This window comes from Denticeps clupeoides, chromosome 6 (genome assembly GCF_900700375.1).
Source record: "Denticeps clupeoides chromosome 6, fDenClu1.1, whole genome shotgun sequence".
Classification (NCBI taxonomy): domain Eukaryota; kingdom Metazoa; phylum Chordata; class Actinopteri; order Clupeiformes; family Denticipitidae; genus Denticeps; species Denticeps clupeoides.
This window is the reverse complement of record NC_041712.1, coordinates 4,751,370-4,772,479: the sequence shown is the minus strand read 5'-3', so window position 1 is coordinate 4,772,479 and position 21,110 is coordinate 4,751,370. Positions and strand designations below refer to the sequence as shown.

At 38.2% G+C, this 21,110-nt stretch overlaps 2 protein-coding genes across 4 annotated transcripts; one reads left to right on the top strand and one right to left on the bottom strand.

Moving 5' to 3' along the window:
- Positions 1-912: 912 nt before the first annotated feature.
- On the bottom strand, positions 913-15,987 carry tpcn1 (two pore segment channel 1). Of its 3 annotated transcripts, XM_028983870.1 has the most exons (27): positions 15,356-15,984; positions 14,267-14,397; positions 13,727-13,903; positions 13,400-13,513; positions 13,188-13,318; positions 11,650-11,738; positions 11,364-11,398; positions 8,977-9,035; positions 8,478-8,577; positions 8,282-8,398; positions 8,082-8,206; positions 7,949-7,997; positions 7,803-7,866; positions 7,676-7,720; positions 7,519-7,575; positions 7,017-7,067; positions 4,972-5,044; positions 4,616-4,723; positions 4,239-4,310; positions 4,059-4,148; positions 3,858-3,973; positions 3,699-3,745; positions 3,247-3,315; positions 3,062-3,158; positions 2,830-2,966; positions 2,458-2,535; positions 913-1,884 (listed from the first exon to the last, which is right to left on the bottom strand). In XM_028983870.1, the coding sequence occupies exons 1-27, from the start codon at positions 15,477-15,479 to the stop codon at positions 1,822-1,824; spliced, it is 2,418 nt and encodes an 805-aa protein (XP_028839703.1). In that variant the 5' UTR covers positions 15,480-15,984; the 3' UTR covers positions 913-1,821. The 3 variants fall into 3 exon arrangements, with proteins under 3 accessions (XP_028839703.1, XP_028839704.1, XP_028839705.1); XM_028983871.1 differs by lacking the exons at positions 913-1,884; positions 2,458-2,535 and having other exon boundaries at positions 3,062-3,108; positions 15,356-15,987; XM_028983872.1 differs by lacking the exons at positions 913-1,884; positions 2,458-2,535; positions 2,830-2,966; positions 3,062-3,158 and having other exon boundaries at positions 3,247-3,363; positions 15,356-15,986.
- On the top strand, positions 15,382-20,389 carry drc10 (dynein regulatory complex subunit 10). The gene is made up of 5 exons (XM_028983873.1): positions 15,382-16,330; positions 16,616-17,085; positions 17,519-17,752; positions 18,357-18,428; positions 19,307-20,389. Exons 1-5 carry the CDS (start codon positions 16,306-16,308, stop codon positions 19,589-19,591), a joined length of 1,086 nt encoding a protein of 361 aa, XP_028839706.1. The 5' UTR covers positions 15,382-16,305; the 3' UTR covers positions 19,592-20,389.
- Positions 20,390-21,110: the final 721 nt, after the last annotated feature.

Here is a 21,110-nt window from a genome sequence, read left to right as displayed (position 1 = left end):
ACAGGGACAGTCCCCCCTGGAGACACTCAGGGTTAAGTGTCTTGCTCAGGGACACAATGGCAGTAAGTGGGATTTGAACCTGGGTCTTCTGGTTCATAGGGGAGTGTGTTACCCACTAGACTACTACCGCCACACCACACCATTAATAACACATTTAATTACCACCACATTTTAATAGCAACTATAAGCCAGTGGTAAAGGAAAGGCAATGGAAGGATGCGCTCACAGTCATTGAGTGGATGGGTAAAGTGGGCAAAGCAGCAATTTCTCAACTTTCCCAAAAGGTCAGATCTCAGGCAACTACTTACTAAAAAGCAAAGAGTTTGGTGGCCAACTGGCTGCCCAGGGCAGTGGATGTCTGGATAAGATAAGATTATCCTTACCAAGTGGGACATTTTGGAGCTATGGAAGGTGCCAAACACATACGTACTGTGAAAGCATCATGCCACACGTCCACTTGTGGCAGCGGACTCCGCCCCAGTAACATGTCTGCAGATGCAAGGACTGCTTGCTGAGCAAAGCCCTGTTCTCTGCCTGCTGCTGGCCGATTGTGCGTAGGGCTGCTCCCTATGTGAAGCTTGGCTCATTCCATTCATTTTTTATGTAATACATACTGTGAACGCCCTTGTCCAGAGCGACTTACAACATACTTTCATGTTACCATCAATGTTCTGGTTCACTAGCACTCAAACCCATGAAGACAATCGTCTTATTTCACGGGGTTGTAGTTTTTCTCATATAAGTCAGACTATACGAAAGTTGGTCTAAGTATTGTCCAGAGAGGAAGGTCTTAAGCTGCCGTTTGAAAATACTCAGTGACTTATAGATGCTGCGCTGTGAATCCCTGCTTTTTTACCCCACAGACCACAGTGTTTCTTAAATTGTATGAAGAAAAAAAAACATTACACAATATTAAAAACAAGATAAAGTTTACTGCATCCCTTGATAATACATTAGAAATACATTTAGACTACAAAGTGACATCAAGTTTGAAGGAGTGCATATGGTTTGGTGAAGGATCACAGGCAACATTGGGCATTAAATTAAAATTCACATGGTATTCTATACAACAGCATATGACTGTTATTCTACTTCTGTATCGTTATTTTATTAAATGACTTTAAAACACTGATTGACAGGTACAGGTAAAGTATATTTCTTTGTTTCACCCAGTCATTGATAATTGGTGAGATTAAAGTATTGGCATTTACTTAACATTCAACTGTTAAGTAAATCATTCTTACTGATTCAAAGACTTAAACAGCATTTGAACATGCATGTCACCAGACAAAATGTCTGCATAACGGTCCTTCCCTGATAGCCAACAGAATTAACCAAACCACAGAGAAAATATGTGGCAAAGCTCCAGCGGGCTACTAATGTCGTCATACTGAAGTCATCAGTGATGTCATCATAAAAATAAAGCTTGGACCACAATGACGACCACAACCTCCTCTGAAAAGTCCTTAAATTGTTATACCTGATATAACTGAGGCAATACCTTTAGCATTTGAACTAAAACAGGTTATCCAGTTCTCTCAGCAGATTATATGACAATACATAAAGTTTAAAATAGTTAACTCTATAAAACATAAACTACAGAGGCCACTAAAAGCATGGAATAGCATCCTTGCTAATATTTACCTTATCAATTCAGCTTCATACTCTATAGCTTAGAACACAAAGTGCAACGAGAAACAAAAGGTGTGGGACACGTCCCTGAACAGCATTAACATGGACCGATGGCCCCGGCTGGTCACAAAGTAAGTGACGTTTCCATCTGAATGACACTGCAAGGCTGGTGCTTTGCTGGGAGGAGACTCAATCTTGTAGTGTTTGTTCCGATTGAGAAAAGCTGATTCTTGAGAACTCTTCATACCACTCCTGTAAAACAAACAAAACAGTCAAATTCACACAAACAGTTGAATTCTTGAATTTGGTTTAGTGGAAGCAGAAACAAACGGAAAAGTGTGATTCTGACAAGGACCATATTGTTCTTGTAGATGATTGGGCCAGAAAAGCTTGCAATTCATGCGGCTACGCAGCTGCAGGCGGTGGACCCATGCCCACCACAGAAAGCTCGAACAATGGACATGTGAGAATCAGTACGAAACCCCACAGAAATGGAAGAAAGTGTTGTGGTCCTATTATCTTTTATATCAGGTTGACCTGAAAGAGTTGCATGGTGGGAAGAAGACAGTCGGGTGGAGGTGGCAAAACCTTGAGTCCTGCAGTCAGACATGTGGATGTTTCTTGACCAAACGCAAATGTATATGCAGACACTAAATGACTTGTAGGATAATATATTTCAGTTAGACAAATCAAAGGAAAGGGGGAAAAAAAATGGAAGGAAATCTTATTGGGAGATAATTGGTACTCTAAAGCATATCCACATTTACAAATTAAAAGTGCCCTGACAAGAATACTATGTTCCAAATTCATATATCAGATTTGTACCTGGATCTCTTCCTCATACATCTTCATGCTCAGATCGCTTTTAGTGCGTGCCCGCCGTCCCAAAAATACAACAGAGTCCTAAATGCAAAAAAGAAAAGAATCCATTACATTACAATTTTAGCAATTCATATATATATATCTCCTCGAGCTTGATAAGCCAAGATACAAACCAACTGATGAGAATTTTCCAATAAACCCTGATGCACTGTATTAATTTATAGGTGGAATTGATGCGGAAAAAAAAAAAAGACCAACCATGCACTACTGACATAAAAAATGTCCTTTTCCTCACAATGCAAACATGTCATTATTACAATTCTGAAGGAGTAACTGTCCTCGCAACGTTATTTATTTGCACACACCAGTCCTTACCGCAGTCTGTTCTATGGCCACACAAAGCCCTTGCAGTGAGCTGAGGTTTGTGCCAGGGAGTATCTGCTTGTACAGCTCCAAAGTTTGACGGATCTCAGCACAAGCCACTTCAGCCTCGAATACAATCCCTTTCTCATCTGACCAGACAGAGTATGACAGTGACAGATTATCAGAAGCAATCCTGGCATTTATTATTTGACTACACAACTCCTCATTTATACAAGAACTGAACCTTCAGAGTTGTCAAGCGTCTCCCTGTTCTTCCGACTGTAATTCATCCTGAAGACAAAGGCATCCAATATAAAGGCCACAATAATAGTCATGACAACCTGGGTGACAGCACAGAAAGCAAATGAATGTCAAGATTACAATACAGTAGTTCACAACTTTTCAGAAGCCCAACATGTGTGTACTCACCATGGTGACAATATAAAAAGTCATGAAGTACAGCCGACTCCAGTGAGACGTTTGGGAGGTCACCCCCTCCTGAATTGAGTTAGACAGTATCTATTATTAACACTGTGTTTCTGCAGTCTTTATTTAAAAAAAAAAAAAAAAAAAAAAAAAAAAAGTAAAATGTACATATAAACATTACACTAAATGAACATTCCAAATTAACATGCAAATTAACATTCCATTTTCTTAGGTACTTTAAATTGATTTAACAAGTTAGATGAGTTCTTGCTTGAGAGTCAAGCATTTAATGGTTTGCTAAAACCAGCCTGAAAAGTATGAATTTGAATCTATTCCACAGTACTAACTGCAGAAAATGTACATTTGTGGAATTTTGTGTAAACCACGGGAACATGGTCTCTGTATTAATGAAAGTGCTTATTCTGGTACACGGATAAGAGAGGAAGAATACGCACCATGGTAATGTACCAGTTATTCACAACAGTCAGTTCAAACAATGTCACTGGAGAGAAAAAAAAAGAGAGACATAAAATAGAAGCACAGTAAGCAAGGAACTATAATGTGTTGTGGTGTGCCAGTGGAGGCAATAAATGCGGGCAATAAGGAATGGGTACCAAAGCTGCTGAGAATATTGTTGAAGTTGTTCAGGTAATAGTATCCATCCTGCAGGACTGTGTCATTTCCAATGGTTATGTTGACTTGCCGGTAAGCGTCAGCTACAGTGCTGGTACTAAACAAACAGAAGTCTTAAATAAGCTTCAAGGACTCGTCAAGTAATGAATGCTGGCATTATGAAATAATGCATATCATCTTACTTGCAGCAGTTAGGGTAGATGACGTCAGCAAAAAACTCCATCCCCACAATAGCAAAAGAGTAATAAAATATGATGAGGGTCAGACCTAGACTGCAAACAAATAGAAACAAAGAAACTGTGATAGAGAAAAAAAATGGAACAACGGAGTGGATGAAGGGCAAATGGAAAGAATTATTTTACCTGGCCATACGTGGGAAGAGTTCGAACATGGTATCCAGAACATTACGAAATCGCTGTTTTATTTTGAAGAGCCTGAGAGGGGAACAAAGCAGGTTGTAATTCAGCAAAATACCTTTCACTTTCAAAAACGGATAAAAACACACTTTGCAATTTTCATATTTTATCCTGCTCATAGATGTTATGTACAACAGACTGTAGTTGAAATCGGTATGTATGTAGCGTCAGAGAAGTCTGTGGTTGTTCTGACAAAATTTTCAGCAGATAAGAGCTCTAGCAGCTCACCCATCCATGTGTGAGACTTAGCCGCCCACGATAGTCACTACACACACACACACACACACACACACACACACACACACACACACCATTATACTTACCGAAGGAGCTGAAGAAGTCTGAGAATAACAATAAAGTAAAAGGGTTCCATGTTGAATGCCGTTGCAATTAAACCAAGAAAAGCTATTACTGTCACTAAAAAGTCAAACCTGAAAGAAAAAAAACAAAAAAACACCATAAATATTGAGACTGTGGACCGGCAATTTCAATAAGTCCCTGATAAAATACTTCAATTAATTTGAGGTTTTGAAAAATTCTAATTGTCTGGCAAACCAGTGCAATGGCCATAAACAAAACATTGATTCTAATGAATAAATTACATAAATAAGTTAATTCCCAGTGACGTAATTAATCCCACAAAAACTGTTTTGTGTGTATGTGTGGAGTCATCACTTACAAGTTCCAACCTGAGCTAAAGTAGGCCATTGGTCCAAGACCTGTGATCTTCAGCAGCATTTCAACACCATAAACTGGAAAGGAATAAAGAATGAAGCTAAAGTAAGAAAGACAAGAGTATAGAATTATAAAATGCAAGACAACAAACTGGGTACAACCAGTAACCCTTTGCTCATATACACAGCTGAAATCAAAAGTTTACATACACTGTATAAAAACACATAACTTTTTTTTTTCTTACCGTCTGATATTAAATCATACAAAAACCAGTTTTAGGTCCATTCCCAAAAAAATTTCTATTTGCTAAATGTCAAAATAATGTGTGAGAGATTTTTTCTTACTTTCTTCAAAGTCAAAAGTTTACATACAATTGTTTAGTATTTGATAGAATTGCCTTTAAACTGAATGACTTGACGCAAATGCTTTGGCCGCCTTGCTCTCACACATCTTTTCAGCTCTGACCACATATTTTCTAAGGGATTGAGATCAGGGCTTTGTGATGGCAACTCCAAAACATTGATTTAGTTGTCCTTAAGCCGCTTTTGTAACCAATTTTGCAGTATTCTTAAGGTCATTGTCCATTTGGAAGACATATTTGCGCCTGATGGTTTGAGATGCTGCTTCAATCTTCATGATGCCATCTATTTTGTGATATGCACCAGTCCCTCCTGCAGCAAAACACCCCACAACATGATGCTGCCACCTCCGTACTTCACAGTTAGGATGGTGTTCGCAGGCTTGAAGGCTTCCTCCCTTTTTCCTCCAAATATTTTGTTCCGTCAGAAAACAGAACATGTCTCCAGAAATGAGGGTCTTTGTCCCCGTGTGTATTTGCAAAGGCTTTTGATGGCTTGTTCCTGGCTGAGTAGCCTTTCAGCGCATGCCGGTACAGAACTTGTTTCACTGTGGATAGTGATCCACTCTTACCAGCTTCAGCCAGCATCTTCACGAGGTCCCATTTCTGTTGTTCTGGGATTGATATGCACATTCCGCACCAGAACACCTCCATCTCTTGGACTCAGGAATGATGACTGGACGTTGCCATGATGTTTATACATGTGTATAATGGTTTCAACAGATGAACATGGCACCTTCAGGGATCTGGAAATTGCTCCCAAGGATGAACCAGTCTTGTGGAGGTCCACAATTCTCCTCCTGATGTCTTGGCTGATTTCTTTAGCCTTTCCCCAGGTTTCACAAAAGGAAGCAGTGTGTTGAGGTGTGCCTTTAAATACATCCACAGGTGTGCCACCAATCAACTCAAGTGATGTAAATTAACCTATCAGACGCTTCCGGGGGCAGTGGTTAAGGAAGTGGCCTCGTAATCAGAAGGTTGCCGGTTCGAATCCCAATCCGCCAAGGTGCCACTGAGGTGCGGATGATCAGAGCACCGTCCCCACACACTGCTCCCCGGGCGCCTGTCATGGCTGCCCACAGCTCACGGAGGGTGATTGTTAAAAGCAGACGACACATTTTGTTGTGTCACCATGTGCATTGCTGTGTATCACAATGACAATCACTTCACTTGACAGAGTGACTGACCATATTAGCATTTAGAAACTGAATTACACAGGACACTGTGATATGTGGATTCAACAACACTTCATTTCAATTTAGACCACAGCCAAACATTAAACATTCTAGTCTTCTGGTTCTGTCAATTTAATAAATTAATGAGATAAATTAATGTCAAAAAAATAAATTAATAAGAGAAGCATGTAGAATTTCTCCTACAAAATCTTTTTCTCCTAAAACGTTTCACATAAAAATGTCCTTTACAACACTGTACACTACAAATGTACAGCACAATATTATAGTTAGCTATAGTCAATAAGTTATATTTTAAATCTGAGCAGTCTAAAGCTTTCATAGTTGGTAGATCCAAATAAAATAATTAATCAAATGCAAAAGGCAATTAATCAAAATCTGCCATCTAACACCTAATGTTTTTATGAAGGAAACTTTATTTTGAAAGAAACATCATTATATTGTGCTTCCCTACAAGAGAAAACCAGAGAAAGTTATATCAAATGTAAGCTGACATACTTGTAAGGAACACAATGTAGCTCCTGGCAACCGTTCCAGACCGCAATCCACCTGCAATTAAATTGCAAAATAGATTAATTATTTATGATTTTATGGAAAAGAAATGAAATAAAGTTTTTAGATATTGTGCTACAGTATTCATAGCATGTGCTCTTGTGATACACCTGTTGTGGAAGTGGAAGAAAAGCAGCTTCAAAAAATTTATATTTTGTATAACACTTCACTGACAAAAGAGCATATTGTTCCAGTTATTAGTTATTAATATGCTGACTGGTGACCATTTCTCAAAAGTTACTAATAAATAGTAGATTTAAAGTTGCTATTTTCATTTGACTTAACATAATTATATGTCCAGTTTTCACAGTTAAAGAAAAATGTTGGGAATTTAAATGTAATTTATAACAAAAACATGAAACAAAAGAAAAATTTTATATTCTTTAAACACTTAGCAGCAAAACTGACGAGATTTAAGGCCTAATTTGGGGGAGGGGGGAAATCTTACCGTTCAACATATTTGTTTCCACCAGGATCCAGATCCCATTAACGGCAACAACAACATCTGTATAAACAAGAATAATATATAACTAAAAATTCTAAACAAATATATACCAAATGTCTAAAGGTAATTAAAATGTGAGTAAATTGAAGTCAGAACTTACACATTGCATACTGAAAAGCTTTTGATTTTACTAGGATGTAGATTCCTGTGTTGAACATGAAACATAAAGTTATTTATTTTTATAATATTGTCTAATAAAGTAAAAGTAACATTTGAAGTAACAAAACCTTTGAAGATGAGAAACATCGTATGTGAGAAATCATCAAACCAGTGCTCTCTACTTTGTCGAGCCTACAACACATAATTAGAACATACAGGCTTAAAAACCAGAGAGACTTAATAATAGCAACATCCTGAAGACTCCGCAACACACCTTCCATGTTAGCCCAATCACCTCATAAAACTTATAGAAGTCTTCAAGGCTGCAAATAAAAACAACGTTGACATTTTCATCTGGGTATTTTGTGATTTAGAATACAATTAAATGCTGACAGGACATATAGTACCATAGTGCTGGAGTATCTGATTGGTTGAGGGCTTTGTATGTGAGGAAGCGGTCGCGAGCACACATTCGTGGTTTATAAAATCTCATAAGTCCATCAAACTGCTTAAGTGAAATTCCATCAGGCCTCTGAAACACACACATTCACAACTTGTCCAAAATGTTACGGTCAACTCCAGACATTCTTTAATTCTCTGAACCTACCTGTCTGGTAACAAGGAGATGAAAGGCATGATCAATGGCTGACCTCTTATGAAGAAGTAGAGATTTGAACTTCATTTTCTCAACACCATTAAAGGTGTCGAACACGACTGCCAGAAGCTTTAGAGAAAACCACAAGGGAAGTTGCTCAGAAACGTACCACTTGATTTTTTTTTTTTCTAAGGCAACTTCAACTTACTAGATTCATGATGAAGTACAACTCGATCGACAGATAGATGATGAAAAACACACATGACCAGCGGTTACGGGAATAGGCCGGCATCATTACATCTGGAAAACTGGGACAATGATTGGCTTTTAACATTAAAACCACTTGCATGACATTGTGCAGGAAATCCTCGCCAACACAGAGACAACAAGCAAACTCCACAAATACAAAACTGGAGGCCATAATAATTATTATTATTATTAAATAGACATTCATTAGATTTATTTCTTTTTAGATAGGCATCATAGTGGGGCTTGCAAATTTTGTCTGGACATTTGTTGTTAACTAAGATGGCTTTGGTGTTACAAGTGTACAGCGTCATAGTGGGAGTTGCTATTTTTTTCCCCTTTTACAGTATTCCTAATGATGGATGCTTGGCTACGGTAAAATATTTTGCTAGCACAGGTAAAAGAAAACAGAAACATAGAGCATTAATCCTGTTATAAACCAACATGAATGAAGCTCTTACTTGGCAGTTGTAAGCAGGACAAACAAACTCACAATGCTGTTCTCCAAAGTATTAAAGTACTAGAACAAGAGAGAGGGGGGAAAAGGATTTTTAAATTAAGCACATACCACATGGAGCAGTGTAACATATTAAAAGTCAGTTTTATGCGCGGGATGCCACAGTATTAGGACAAAACCAAACAAAAAAAGTACATATGACATATGGACAGTGTTAGGGCACTTTCCATAATCACTGCGATCAGGGGGGTCATTCTGTGTGAATTACACCACCATTGGCAGTGATATTCCATGGTCAACTGGAAGTGATAAAGGAATCATTTTAGGAACAACAGAAACTGAAGTGTCAGACCATGCTGGTCTCCAAGGCACATTGACTCAATAACTGCTTCCAAAAATGTACAGGAGCTTTATGCAACAGACCACTTATGAATTTCCTACAATATAGTGTTAAGCACATATTAAAGAGGAGCCAAATCTGTACTTATGTTAATGGTAAATGGGATGGGATATTATAATAGCTCCTGTAGAGGTAGTGGTCAGGTGCCCTCAAACTTTAATAAAAAAATATATATATGTATGTATGTATGTATGCATGTATGTATGTATTAAAAAGTTGCCTGACCGAACTATTGAGAAAAACAACAAAAAAAGGTGCAATAAATTCTATTTCCATTTATTGATGGAGTAAAAAATAAAAAACTCATTACTCCCCATCTGTACCCACACGTCTCTGTCAATTTTAAATATGCATTGTAGCAACCTTCAGTCTTAAGAATGAAGATTAAATGCACAATTTAACAGTTCAAGTATTTCAATTGACAGCCCTCAAAAAAAAAAACAACATATGGTGGTGGTAAACCTGATAATATTGTCACACCATATTCAATACAATATAAGAAAAAACAATACACAGTTGACAGAGACAGATTACTCGCTCCAGATGCAATGAAAGATGTTACTTCTCATACTACAACGAGATTAAGAAGCTGCACTTTGCATAGTAATGTTTTACTCCAGCGTGCTATTTACTATGTGCTCAGGTTAGGTTCATATGCACCAACCCAAACACGCGTTTCCTACGATTATTGTGTTTTAATGTATTTTAAATCACCACAGAGCAAACCAATGGCAGCTAGGTAGAATTTAGAGAAAGGAATGGACACTAAATGACACTATACTGATTATTTTTAATACAAAGGAGGCTGACTTGGAAGATTTATTACGTGCTACACTGTATAATGTTTTTTTTTTCCAGTTTTTATAATTCTTGTCATACTTAATTTGTTTTATTATTTTATTTTTATTAAATTTCTGGTGTATTTACCTATATAAGGTTGGCAATTGCAGCCCTCCATACCATCTAGAGATGGGTTAGGAAAACCCAATGCCCTGAAAATATTTGTCCACCATTATAGCCACCCCAACAATGGTCTGTTCTCTCTCTGCTGCGATCAGGGAAGCGCTTCTGCTCCCTGAAATCCAACACAGAGAGAATGAGGAGGAGCTTCTTCCCACAAGCTACATGAGCGCAACCACAACAACACTACATAGGACAGAACTCTAATACACTCCAGCACTTTTAATCACTTCTGGACTCAATCTCCCCAGAATTTTGCACAAATTTTCACTTTACTTTCACTTTACACATTTGCACACCTTCACCCTACCTGTTACACATATTTTATGTTTACATAAAATTGTAATATGTTTGCAATATTTGAATATTGGTTTCACTTGCAATATTGAGATCTATAGCAGTCGCAAAAGCATTTCACTGCATATAATATGTAACAAACAAAATTTGAATTTGAATACACTACATCAAGCAAGAATGGGACCAACTTCCATCACCAAAACACCTTGATGCCCAGACGTCTTCAGATGCTACACAATGGTACATTGTGCCACTGTCCCAACTATTTTAAGACCTGTTGCAAGCATCAAATTTGAAATAAACTCATTTTGTGTTTAAAATCGTAAAATTTCTCAGTTGGTGTTCTGTCGTGAATAGAACATTGGCTCAAATTTGTATTTTAACCAACCTGGCCCTAAAATGCTTAACATCATTAGATGTGTACCTATTAATGTTGGCAGCTTAAAACAATAATATCAGAATACAATTATACTATTCACCAAAAAGATCAGTGGCCAGACATTTATTTTAATGCAAGCTGATGCCATTGGTCAGCTTTGGAGTGTGGCTATAAATGTGGTGGTGTGTATTACATTGTGTAAATTGGTCACTGTAAATAAAGAAAAGATTACAAGGCAAAGTGCAGAGAAATTAATTTTCTGATAGTGCATCCAGGATAAAAAAATTGGCCAATATGAATCACATTTAATCCAAGATTGATACCATTTTTATTCTGGTCAAAACAAAATACTTACTGGATCATTAGAATTTGGTGAAAACAAACAAAACCCTGTGAAACAAACACATATACAATAAGACCCACACATTAAACATATATCAGCAGCGACTGCTCTATGAAAATAAATGCCTGTATATTGCTTTTGTTTTTTCTATAATAAATGCACCAAAACAGGAACTAGAGATTCGAGTTCAGTCCAATGCGGATTTGCAGGATTTGTGTTGTTGCTGGTGTGTGTGTGTGTATGTGTGTGTGTGTGTGTGTAAATTTATATGTGTGTGTATTGCTGCTGGAAGACTCACCAAGAATAGCAAAGATGACCATGAAGAAGAAAAGAAGAAGAAGAATATCTATGAATGGAGGAAGGGACTGGAAGATCTGTCGCAGATTTCTAGAGGAGGAATAAGAAAAAACACACCTTCTATCTGTTACTCTGCATCTAATACTTTGCAAATGACAAAAAAAAACACCACAAACTGCACAAAGAAATATCCACAAAGGAAGCTGCTGATTACTGAAAAGAACATTCCTGCATGCCTGAATTAGTTTAATTAACAACATTTGTCAGTTTTTTTCTCGGCAGGACCAGATCCTCTTGTAAAATACAACATTAATTGTAGTTTATCTTAATTAATATATTATTACTTGGTATAACATTTTTTCCCCTCCAAATTCGTTATTTTTAGCTTTTGTCTATACTAATTTTACATGTAGTGCTGCAAGCCACTAGGGGGCGACAGCAATATTTTTGGATTGTACTATTTGTGTGTCATTTCCAGTCTAGGACCGATGGGTTACTGGCAGACTGAAGCCTTGTTTCCCTTCATTCACAGCAGTATTTTTAAGACCTTTAAACCCTGGATTTAAGGATTACTAATCATTTTAAAAGATTTGTTAATGTCTGAGACTTAGATGAAGAACTGATCACATTTCGTGACAAATGAATGAGGAGAACTAAAATTCCAAAACAGTTCACATGCTTTTTCTTGCCACTGAAGGGACAGGCACATGTAATCTTCTATGATGTGTTTATGGTATGCAGACAGATTTTGTGATATTGTGCTATGCAAGAAATAAACTTTGTTGTTACAGACTTTAACATATTTTCTTAACAGACAGATGATCTTATTTTAGTTATTCATCCAAAAGGCACAAAAGTCTACAATAGTTTAAAATGTTATTATGTACAATGGTATAGAGAGATTTTTGCAGTTCTGCCTCATGAGAGGCTGGTGGTTGTGTTTAGGGGTAATATAAATAGCTTTCAGAACGTATGGTCTCCCTTTATAGATCACTTATCCCGATCACTTTGCAGATGTGAGGAAAATGGTTTTACATTTACATTTATAGCATTTATCAGGCGCCCTTATCCAGAGCCACTTACAATCAGTAGTTTTGTGTGTCAATTAGGGTTTTGAAGTGGTTACATTTAAAAGAAAAATCATAAAGAATGGTCTTGGTTCTGTTGGATTCTAGTGCTTTTTTGTATGTGTTTGTTCTAAATGAATTATTATAGCATTATGGTATTATGTAAATGTTCATTTGTTTATTGGCCTTATCAGGGCTCTTAGTTTTGTAAACTCAAAATTCTATAGAAATCAAACGAGAATTGCTGGTGTCTTCCTCTTGTAAGTCGCTTTGGATAAAAGCGTCTGCAAAATGAAGTAAAGTTTATTCTTTTATTTATGTATTTGTTTTTATTGCTTAAGTTGTTTTTGTATTTTGAAGTGAAATTCATGTCACAATACCTTAAAGTGATAGTATTTCTGGAAAGCACATTGTACATCTATCTTGCAAATGCCGAACATGTCCACACAAAAAAAAAAAAAAAAAAACTTACCGACGGACTGCTCCACAGTAACGACAGTCCACTAGGAAGATTGGTCTCAACGCACGAGTGACTCGGAGGTGTGAGGTCTGACGTACCAGAATTACTATCGCTTCGATAAACTGGATTAACAAGACAGAGGTCTGCACAAAACACAGCAGTGAAACATGAGAACATCCGACACGCAAGGCATTAAATCCCAGAATATCTCCGCATGGTCGTACCTTCACCATTGTCCTTTTGTGGCGAATGAATGTATGAAAACCCAACCAACGCAATTTCATACATAGTTCAAAAGCGACCATAACCAGGGCCAACAGTTCCAATGTTGCATGAACCTGATATATAACACGACATAAATACAGATTATTACTTCCCTATTACCACAACATCAATGATTGAATTCTGAACTGAATGTGTGAAAACTTTATGATGTCTACACACTCTATATAAAACATGCTTCATTTGCAAGAAAATGAAATGCTTATGCACTAGGATCCAAATACTTTTCCAACTACTGTCAATTAAAAAAAAAAAAGTTTCCAACATACATAGACATCCAGGCGTAGAGAGGGAACCGCGGGAGCTTCAGATAGAGATAACATCATGAGCAGCACCCCTGTCAGCAGTTCCATTAAGTAGAAAAGGTGATTGTGTGCAAACAGGTACGCATTCAATGCCTGGGGGTTCCGTGGGTGGGTGAAGAATTTGTCATTATTCTCACCCTCCTGTGATCAAAAGACGTTTCATTAGCTCACTTCTGTTTATCTCTATTTTAGAGCATTGTCTAATAAGCACAATTTCCATTCGGGCTGCAGGTGCCAGAGATTACATAGAGTGATGGGGCATTTACATTTGCAATAGAGTGAATGAACTTTTTAGACAGAAAGTGGTGTGTAAATGGAAATATACCACACACACACACACACACACACATTTAATGTGTGTGATGAACTCAGAGTATGGGGCAACTCCATTTAAGATTTTCTGCCCCCATCGCACAAGATCCCGCTCATCTGAGCGTGTAGAAGTACTTCATGTTCTAAATCAGGTGGACAGGTTCACCTGTTCGGCGTACTGATAAAAAGTACCTGTAGGTAGATCGCGGCCTCTTGATAGTTAATCTCCCAGCTCTGTCTGTTAGAGATCTGTGCCCTGGAATGAACTGGTACTGGTTTGGGGACGGAAGCATCGCCCACACCGTCACAATCCCCCGTACCATCTGGAAAGGAAAAAGCAGTTTATATTCTCGTACCCTTAAACAAAGAACCACTTATTGTGAGAAACCCCGTGGAAGGCCAGGGTTCGATTCGAGCTCCTCCACACACTGCCCACTGCTCACTCAGGGTGATGGTTAAACGCCTTGTGTCACCGCGTGCTGAAAGTGATTCACTGTCACACAGGACACCCCACAGCACAGCACCCTGTGCACAGAGTGAAATGTGCTCTCTGCATCTACGGAGTGCAGTGTAAACGCAGCGTAACAGGTTTCGCATTACATTCACAAATTAAAACTAGACTATGTATTTCAGGGGATTCTCATTAAGACAGAGGTCCCGTCTCGAGGCCATCATTTTGCTTCTCGTACACTTCACGTTGCTGTAAATCTCTGGAACAGAGCAAAACAAGAGGATGAAATAACTTTAAAAAGCTTTGGCAGTGAACGGTCATTTCTGCGTCGGAAAGGAAGCATTCTCTAAAAACCATGAGCATTAAAAGGCAGTAAAGGTTCATTTTGATATTAATACATCAATAATATATGTATTTTTTCTCTCTTATACAGAACAAAATTAATAATTAATACACGTATAAAAAAATACTAGAAATAAGGTGTATGTATATATATATATATATATAAATTTTTTTTTTTTTTTTTTTTTTTTTTTTTTTAAACGAGCCTCTTCTGGAGGTTTACTGCAAGCCACTGCTGATCATCGGTAGAACGGTTCGGAAATGCGACATCGGCGATAATCGGGGAAGAAGAGCGGTATTGTCTGTGTCGTATCGTACTCGATATAAGCTGTTTATTACACGGCTGAAACATGATTGTGTAAAAGATGCGTATGGTGGTGGACGGCAGGCAAATGGCTTGAAATGCGTGCTTCTCTCCTGAAAATAAGCCCATGAAGACTGAAGATTGGCAAGCGAGACTTTTAATGAAGTTCCGAATACTCGCTTACTTTCATCCACTCGTTCCAAGGCGCCGTCGGACAGCAAGCCGCTGTTCGCGTCCTCGTCCCAGGTTAAAATCAGCGGGACGTCGTCGTCGTCGCCTTGAGCCATTCCGCTGCCAAGCTCAAGCATAAACGCTAAACTTTCACCGAATGCCGACCGATGCTTGCTGCTTGGCTGTAAACGATGAAGCCATTTCTGGGACACGAAGCGCTAAAAGAAACTTTTGAAGTTTATCACGGGAGAGTCATTCTCCAGATCAGCGACATCGGTCTTGTTGGGTTCTTGACAGCGATTGCTTGACACAACAAGCCGGACTCGGGTCGGTGGATAATCCAATTGCAATCCCAATTTGATTATCGTTGAAAGAAATAATTGGTAGGAAGAAACCTATTAGCAACCTGTGCTAATCTTGGGATCTTATGTAGTACGTCTGCGTACAAGAGCGACTGCAAAATGTCAGCTGCGATTTGGTGTGTTGCCCCATCGATGCACACACGCATCTACTTTAGAATGCGTTTGTAAAGCGTCAAACTAAGACATTATCAAGAAAAAAAATCCGCTCATTACGACTTGCCGTCAACAGCTTCCCGGAAACTGTATCAAAGTAAAAGTGATCCATGCCAGACTGATGGTGTCAAAATAAAAGTGATCCGTGCCAGACTGATAGTGTCAAAATAAAAGTCTCCCCAGCAAGTGTAGGCGCAGTAGTGCTTTCCGGGTTTGACACCGCCTACTTCTCCTGATCTCGCCTCCAACCAATAGAAATAACAGAAATAATCTTGTTACGCTCGTGTTGCCGTGTCAACCATTCTCATGACAACTGGGAAATAAAACAGATCAGACCTAGGGCCTTGCAGGTTATACAGAAGCAATTGGACAATTATTATGAAATATAGACACAACTGTTAACTAAAGTTTGGTGCTTGAAATTACCTGCTTTGTGAAAAAATAGGATATGAATCAAGTCAGCAACACTGTTGGTGAGTTATGTGCAAGCCAGATGCATGCCTTTGTCATCAAATGTGTAATCTGAACCAGTGTGAACACATTTGTGTGTTTCCACATATTTGGATTCTTTTTTTTTAAATTTGGAAACATATGTTAGGGTTCAAAGATTTCTACATAGTTGATATTTAAAAACTGTTGACATTATTTAGACATTGTAATAAATATTAGGGTGCTTGTTATTTGCTTCAATTTCTAAATAGGACAATATTTAACATTCATAATTGTTTATTTCTACTCACATCGGTTTTCTTTTATAGAGTCTAAGAGCTCCTTTCAAAGTAATGGGACACAAAGGGGCTCCCAGATCGACCTATCCAGGAAGAAAATGGAAACCCAGTGGATTGCGATTGTGTTGGATGAGTGCATAACAAAGATGGTTGATGTCCAGTCAACAGCTAAGACTTATCCTAAAACACTGTGCACTGTCCAAGGTACAGAGTTATGTACAGTCATAGAAGAGCAGAAGACTCTGGGGCCCTGTGTCAAGGATGCACATATGTTTCTAAAGGACATAGTAGATGTCCAGCTGGAATCATGCGATGGTCTTTTGGAAGGGCTCCGAGAGCTGCAGACAACCCTCCTTGAGCAGCTACTCACTACACAGGATGAAGAATGGAAGAATGTTTGCCGGATGAAGGAGATTTACCTGCATTACAAAAAAAATCTAGAGCTGAAAGCCTCGCTGGAGCTGGATGTAGTATCAGCCATCAAAGTCAGGAATGAGAAGGTAAGAATGAAAATGTTGGGGTTTTACTGATTAAACCACAGATATGATATTGACTTAAATTCCAATTTTTATTAGCAATAAAACCATCTAAAATTGTTTCTGGACTGTTCTTCTTATATGATGGTTCCCTGTTGTCTTTCGAGATTTCAAGGGGGGGAAATCAATTGTTTTATTTGCTTGATGTAGGCCAATAACTTGACCCTTCTGATATGCAGTCACACCTTTTTATGATCAACAAAGTCTTTCCTTGTGTTCATTGTTAAATATTCATCTTAAAATGAAATAACATGTTGCCAGCCGGGATATTTTAATCATTGAAGGCTATTACGTATTTAAATGCGGGTAGTGTAATATATGCGTTCTATGCTTGTCTATTTCCAAAACAAGCTTGTACAACTCTGTTCTAAGAAAATGAACTTGCTTTGGTTGGCAGAACTCAAAGAAGAATGAATCAGTCCGTGAGCTGAAAAACTCACTGCATCAGGTAGTGAAACAGTCTGGGGACTTTTGCACACATATTCAGCAAGACGGTGAGAAGCAAAAACAGTCAGACCAAAATACCTCTAAGGGATGCATCCAGCGTATGCAGCAGGAGATCAGTCATATAAAGCTCCAGCTCAACAACCTGATTTGTGAAAACCGTGAGGCAGAATTAGCCCTCCGCAAGGTATGTTATTAAATAGATAGAATCTGTAGAATCCGATTCACGGTTCATGTGTTTAAAAACTGTTTTATTAATGCTGAATCATATTAAATTATAGTACAATTGAGGAATAATTATTTTGTACAAATATGTCAGACGTCAATTGTGAATTGACATAAGTCCGTGTGAAAACTATGTTTGTCCATATCTGATCTTTGTACCTGCAGAGACTGAGACTGTCAGCTAAGTTATTTAAAATGCAACAAAACAGCGTGGTGGCTGAACAGCCAGGTCACAACATCTCCAAAACTGGAGGTCTTGTGGGACCTAACAAACATTCGGATAGCTTATTACTGTGAAATTGGGAGGAAGACACAATACTGAAGCACTGATAGAATAGACATAACTGTGGAATGCCATGCTTTTGAATGTATTTACAGGGGGTGACAGAAAGAGGAAAGAATACTGGAAAATTATTCATTAAAAGGATAAGAGCAGCCCAAACACCAACATTTATATGGTAGACCTAGACAAGCACCCAAAGCTTCCAGGTTGCCTTTCGACCTGAGAATTCTGCAGAAAAGGATTAATTTGTGAACAAATTTTTATAATTAATTTTTTTTTTTAGAGAACATTCAAGACTGAGACAGAAATTGAAAACTGGATACAGAAGTATGACAACGACATGATGGAAAAACAGGTGTGAACAAATAGCCAATAAACAATCCATTTGTGATCATTCAGTGATCACTCTGTCACTGTACACATATCTGTCGTGTTGGGAAGCAGCAACCAATCGTTGTTTCTCCCTGCTGAGAACTTTTGACCGATTTGGCTGGAACTTGAGCTACGAAATCTGCATAAATGCGACTTACTTCGCTGCTCCCATTATGAATCGCACTGTGGATCTCAAGTTCCTATGTTCCCTCTTCCTCTTCCACATCCTGTCTTCCTCACCACATCCATGAACCTCCTACTATATTCGTCTTGCCTGGCAGCTCCATCCTCATCCTCCTTTTCAGTGTCTCAGTATCCAGACAAACACAACCTCACCTCTCTGACTTTGTCTCCGAAACATCAAACCCTAACTGTTCCTCTAATCCTGTCTATCCTTGTCACCCCAACATAAATCTCAGCATCTTTAACTCTGCCACCTCCCACCTCCAGTCTTTTTGTCCATGTTGCTGTCTCCAACCCGTATAACATAGATGGTTTTATCCTTGCTTGAACTCGCCTGTCACAAATCACTCATCTCCACTCATCTCCACCCATTCCACCCTGCAAGCACTCTTTTCTTTACCTCATTCTTGTTAAATGTTTCATCTATAAATTTTTTCTATATGATTATTTGATCATGTGTCATTTTATGTCAACAAGCTGCACTGACATAAGATATAAAGTAAAGTAAATATACCATTATGCACAAAATCATGATTCCATGATTTACCAGACAGAAAATATTTAAGAGAATATAGAAAGCTGAGAAATTCACAAGAATTTTTCCACCCCTGTTGTATGCTCCTTCACGCATAATCCCAACAGAAATTGAAATTTAAAATGCATTTTTGTTTTCCTCAGACTGCAATGGAGAGGATGTCATTAGTCTTTGAGGAGGAGAGAGCTGAACTGCAAGAACTAGAGGAGCACTATTCTGTTTTAGAGGTGGAGTACTCACAGATTATGGAAGAATACCATCAGGCCCAAGAGCAAAGTAGACAGAATGAGAGGGACAGAGAGTTAAAGACCCGTGCTGCGACTTCCATCCAATCCTACTGGAGGGGCTTCTGTGTTCGAAAGGCCATGAGGGCCAAATCCAAAAACAAGAAGGGAAAGAAAGAGAAGCACAAGAAAGGCAAAAAATAAAAACACTACATATTCAATCAAATGTCTTTTATTTAATTTTTCCCATTATATTAATACATTGTGCATTCATATAAATCTAAAACTTCCAGATCAAACAAACATCTGTGGGGTCAATTTGGGGATTTTAATGACATTACATCTTTAAATAATCATGTGAGGGTGAGACAATTATTATTTTTGTAATTATTGAGGCAATTTGTTGTTAAACTGTTTGCTTTTTTGAGGAAGAAAATGTGTATTCTAAAGTTGTGTGACAATTTCATTCGTTTAATTTGCACTACAAAGATTTAAGATATTTTATTTAATTTTGGTACAAGCACAATTTAATTTAGACCTACTTATTAGCCAGTTGCAGCCTGCTGATATTCAGGGTCAATTATAGACATAATATTTTCATTTCATGACTCGGTTAATCTGCACATAAATTTATTTATAAGGTTCCTGAGTAAAGCCTGAAATCCTATCTAGGATACGTCAACAATATTCTAAGAGCATCATTATCGCCACCTTAATCTTATTCGTCTTAGTTTTACTACACCTATACCATAGGAGGGCTGTATAAAGTGATGTAAAGGATGTTCTAAACAGAGCAATTTGAAGTTAATCTGTACACATATGTATATTCGCTTGTGCATAAAATTTACAGAAAGGCCACTTTACATCTTCATCACTCTGATCATTCCTGATAATGTGACCCAGGTATTTTACCCTTGGAACAACAGTCAGCTCTTATATACATAGTAATGACCATATCAACAATAATAATGTATTAAATTTGACAGGTATGCTGTCTCACATTGCCCCACTGTCCCACATATTGTGATGTTCTACAGTTCAATGAAGAAAGAGAGCTGATATACAAAATGCTGTGTATGAACTTCATGAATCATATTACATTAATAAATCAGCCAAAACAACATAATTCAGAACTTAATTTTGGACTAAATTTGTATACGTCCCTGTATCAATACAATATCACAACGAAAACTATCGCAATATATTGCTGTATCGATATTTTCGAACACCCCTAATAACTGATAACTTTTTAGTAGGCGATCACATAACGGAGCAATAGTCAGGCTGTGTGATGGCTGTAACATGCATGGGCGGCCAGCCATCTGATCCAGATCCTGGACCAGGTGGACCACGACAAAACTTCCCAGTTTCATCCGACAGGCTGCACCACGCCGGGCAACACAACTTTTAATGTCAACACCGTGTTTCTGTGTAACGTTCTTTCCTCTGCTTCATCTTCCTGAAAATACATCGAATGTCTAGAGACGCTGCATCGTTTCAGAAAGAACAGCTTGAATACAGACTCGGCAGACGAAAAGCACCAGGGACGTTGCGTGAGGCATAAAGAAACAAGCCTGGCGTGAAGGAAGGAAGTCCGACGTGTCAGATGAATGGCACGTCCAGAGATCAATCGAAAGGCCAGAAACGAGCTGAAGCCCCGCCTTCTGCGTACATCGACCAATAGAATCGCTGCCACGGGACTTCCGTCATCGCTGCAGTGCAC

Excerpts from the sequence above, each read along its gene's own strand:
- tpcn1 (XM_028983870.1), bottom strand. The coding sequence starts at position 15,479 with ATGCTTGAGCTTGGCAGCGGAATGGCTCAAGGCGACGACGACGACGTC. Across the intron at positions 8,207-8,281 it reads ATCTCCTTGTTACCAGACAG|AGGCCTGATGGAATTTCACT; the intron begins GTAGGTTCAGAG and ends TGTGTGTTTCAG. Across the intron at positions 3,316-3,698 it reads ATAACTGGTACATTACCATG|GAGGGGGTGACCTCCCAAAC; the intron begins GTGCGTATTCTT and ends AACTCAATTCAG.
- drc10 (XM_028983873.1), top strand. The coding sequence starts at position 16,306 with ATGAATCAAGTCAGCAACACTGTTG. Across the intron at positions 16,331-16,615 it reads TCAAGTCAGCAACACTGTTG|AGTCTAAGAGCTCCTTTCAA; the intron begins GTGAGTTATGTG and ends TTTCTTTTATAG. Across the intron at positions 17,753-18,356 it reads CAGAATTAGCCCTCCGCAAG|AGAACATTCAAGACTGAGAC; the intron begins GTATGTTATTAA and ends TTTTTTTTTTAG.